At 67.5% G+C, this 1,489-nt stretch overlaps 1 protein-coding gene across 1 annotated transcript; it reads right to left on the reverse strand.

The window, feature by feature from the left end:
- Positions 1-807: 807 nt before the first annotated feature.
- Positions 808-1,093, reverse strand: AMSG_01235 (uncharacterized protein; the record flags this gene model as incomplete). The annotated part of the gene is made up of 2 exons (XM_013906389.1): positions 808-854; positions 967-1,093. The coding sequence occupies 2 exons, from the start codon at positions 1,091-1,093 to the stop codon at positions 808-810; spliced, it is 174 nt and encodes a 57-aa protein (XP_013761843.1).
- Between the last annotated feature and the right edge of the window lie 396 nt (positions 1,094-1,489).

Here is a 1,489-nt window from a genome sequence, read left to right on the forward strand (position 1 = left end):
TCAGCGGCGCGGTGCTGACTGCTGCGGGCCGAGCTGACCTGGGTCGGGGGCCGAGTAGCGGGTGCTGCGGCGGGCGCCGACGATGACTGTTGCATCTGTTCGAGAACGCGCTTCTGATCCTCGAGTAGCTGCTCCTTAGACGGGTCACTAACCGCGGGGCCGGGCGCCGGTTGCGCTGGCCCAGCCGAGCGCGATGTAGATGTCGCCTTTTGCGGGTGACCGTTTGCGCGGCCCTGACGTGGCAAGCCGGGATGCTGCTGCTGCTGTTGCATCCGCTGCTGCTGCATCCGCTGCTGCTGCGGCTGACGCTGCGGCTGACGCTGCGGCTGCGGTTGCTGCTGCATCCGCTGCAACACCCGCTGCTGCTGCTGAAGAGCCAGCTGCTGCGGGGTTGACTGGTGCTGGCGATGCTGGGGATGCGGTTGCACATGCGACGGGTGGCGAGGCTGCTGCTGCTGCTGCTGCTGCTGCTGCTGCTGCTGCTGATGCTGCTGCATGGGCTGCCGATGATGCTGCTGCTGCACGGGCTGCTGCTGCGGGACATGGGGCGCCGGATGCGCCATGTGAGGCCCGCCGGGAGCCTGCGGCTGCTGCGGCTGAAACATGTGCGGCTGTGGCTGCTGCTGTTGCTGAGCATACATCACCGGGTGCTGCATGTGCGGTGGCGGATGCATGTGCGGCGGCGCGTATGGCATGCCCACTCCCATGAATGAAGCCGGCCCGCCCACGGCCATGTAAGGAGCCGGCCCGCCCGCGGCCATGTACGGAGCCGGCCCGCCCGCCGCCGGGAACGGAGCAGGCATGATGCTACCCGCCATCGGAGCCGATGCCGACGTCTTGGCTCGCTTGCTCGCCTGCGTCTCCTCCCACTCTTCCTCGGTGTACACTGTACGTCGCCCGAACGTGAGTTGGTTCGCTACCCTCGCCCACCGCTTCCCCTCCCTCTCTCGCATCACCTCAACCTACGCTCGGGATGGTAGCCATCATACGCCAGCGGAATGCCTGACATGCCGTAGACCTGTGACGAGACGTCGTCGCGTGAGGCCTTGGCGCCCGGCACATGCTCGAGCGGCTTGGAGTGGATCTCCGCCATGTGGATCGAGAGCGGCTTGATGGCGGCAAACGACTTGGATCGGCACACAAGGCACTTGAAGTGCTTCCTCTTCTGATGATCCACCAGCACCCTCTCATCGATGAACACCCGGTCACAGAACCTGATCCCGTCCAGCGCCCGTCCCGCCCCAGCGCCCCGCCCCCCGCCCCCCCCCCGTCCGCATATCGCCGCCGTCACCATGCTGTGAGTCCCCCCTCCCCTCCCCCCCCCTCCCCCCATCCGACCACCTCTCCTGAAGCCTGTCCCCGCTCAGCTTACCCCCGTCCCCTTCTCCGCCCACCTCCCCGCCCACGTCGCTGCCCAGCTCATTGCCCCCATCCCCTCCCCTCCCTCCCTCCCACCCCACCCCACCCTATTCCTTACCAGCAGTACGGG

The sequence above is a fragment of the Thecamonas trahens genome (assembly GCF_000142905.1).
Source record: "Thecamonas trahens ATCC 50062 unplaced genomic scaffold supercont1.5, whole genome shotgun sequence".
Taxonomy (NCBI): Eukaryota; order Apusomonadida; family Apusomonadidae; genus Thecamonas; species Thecamonas trahens.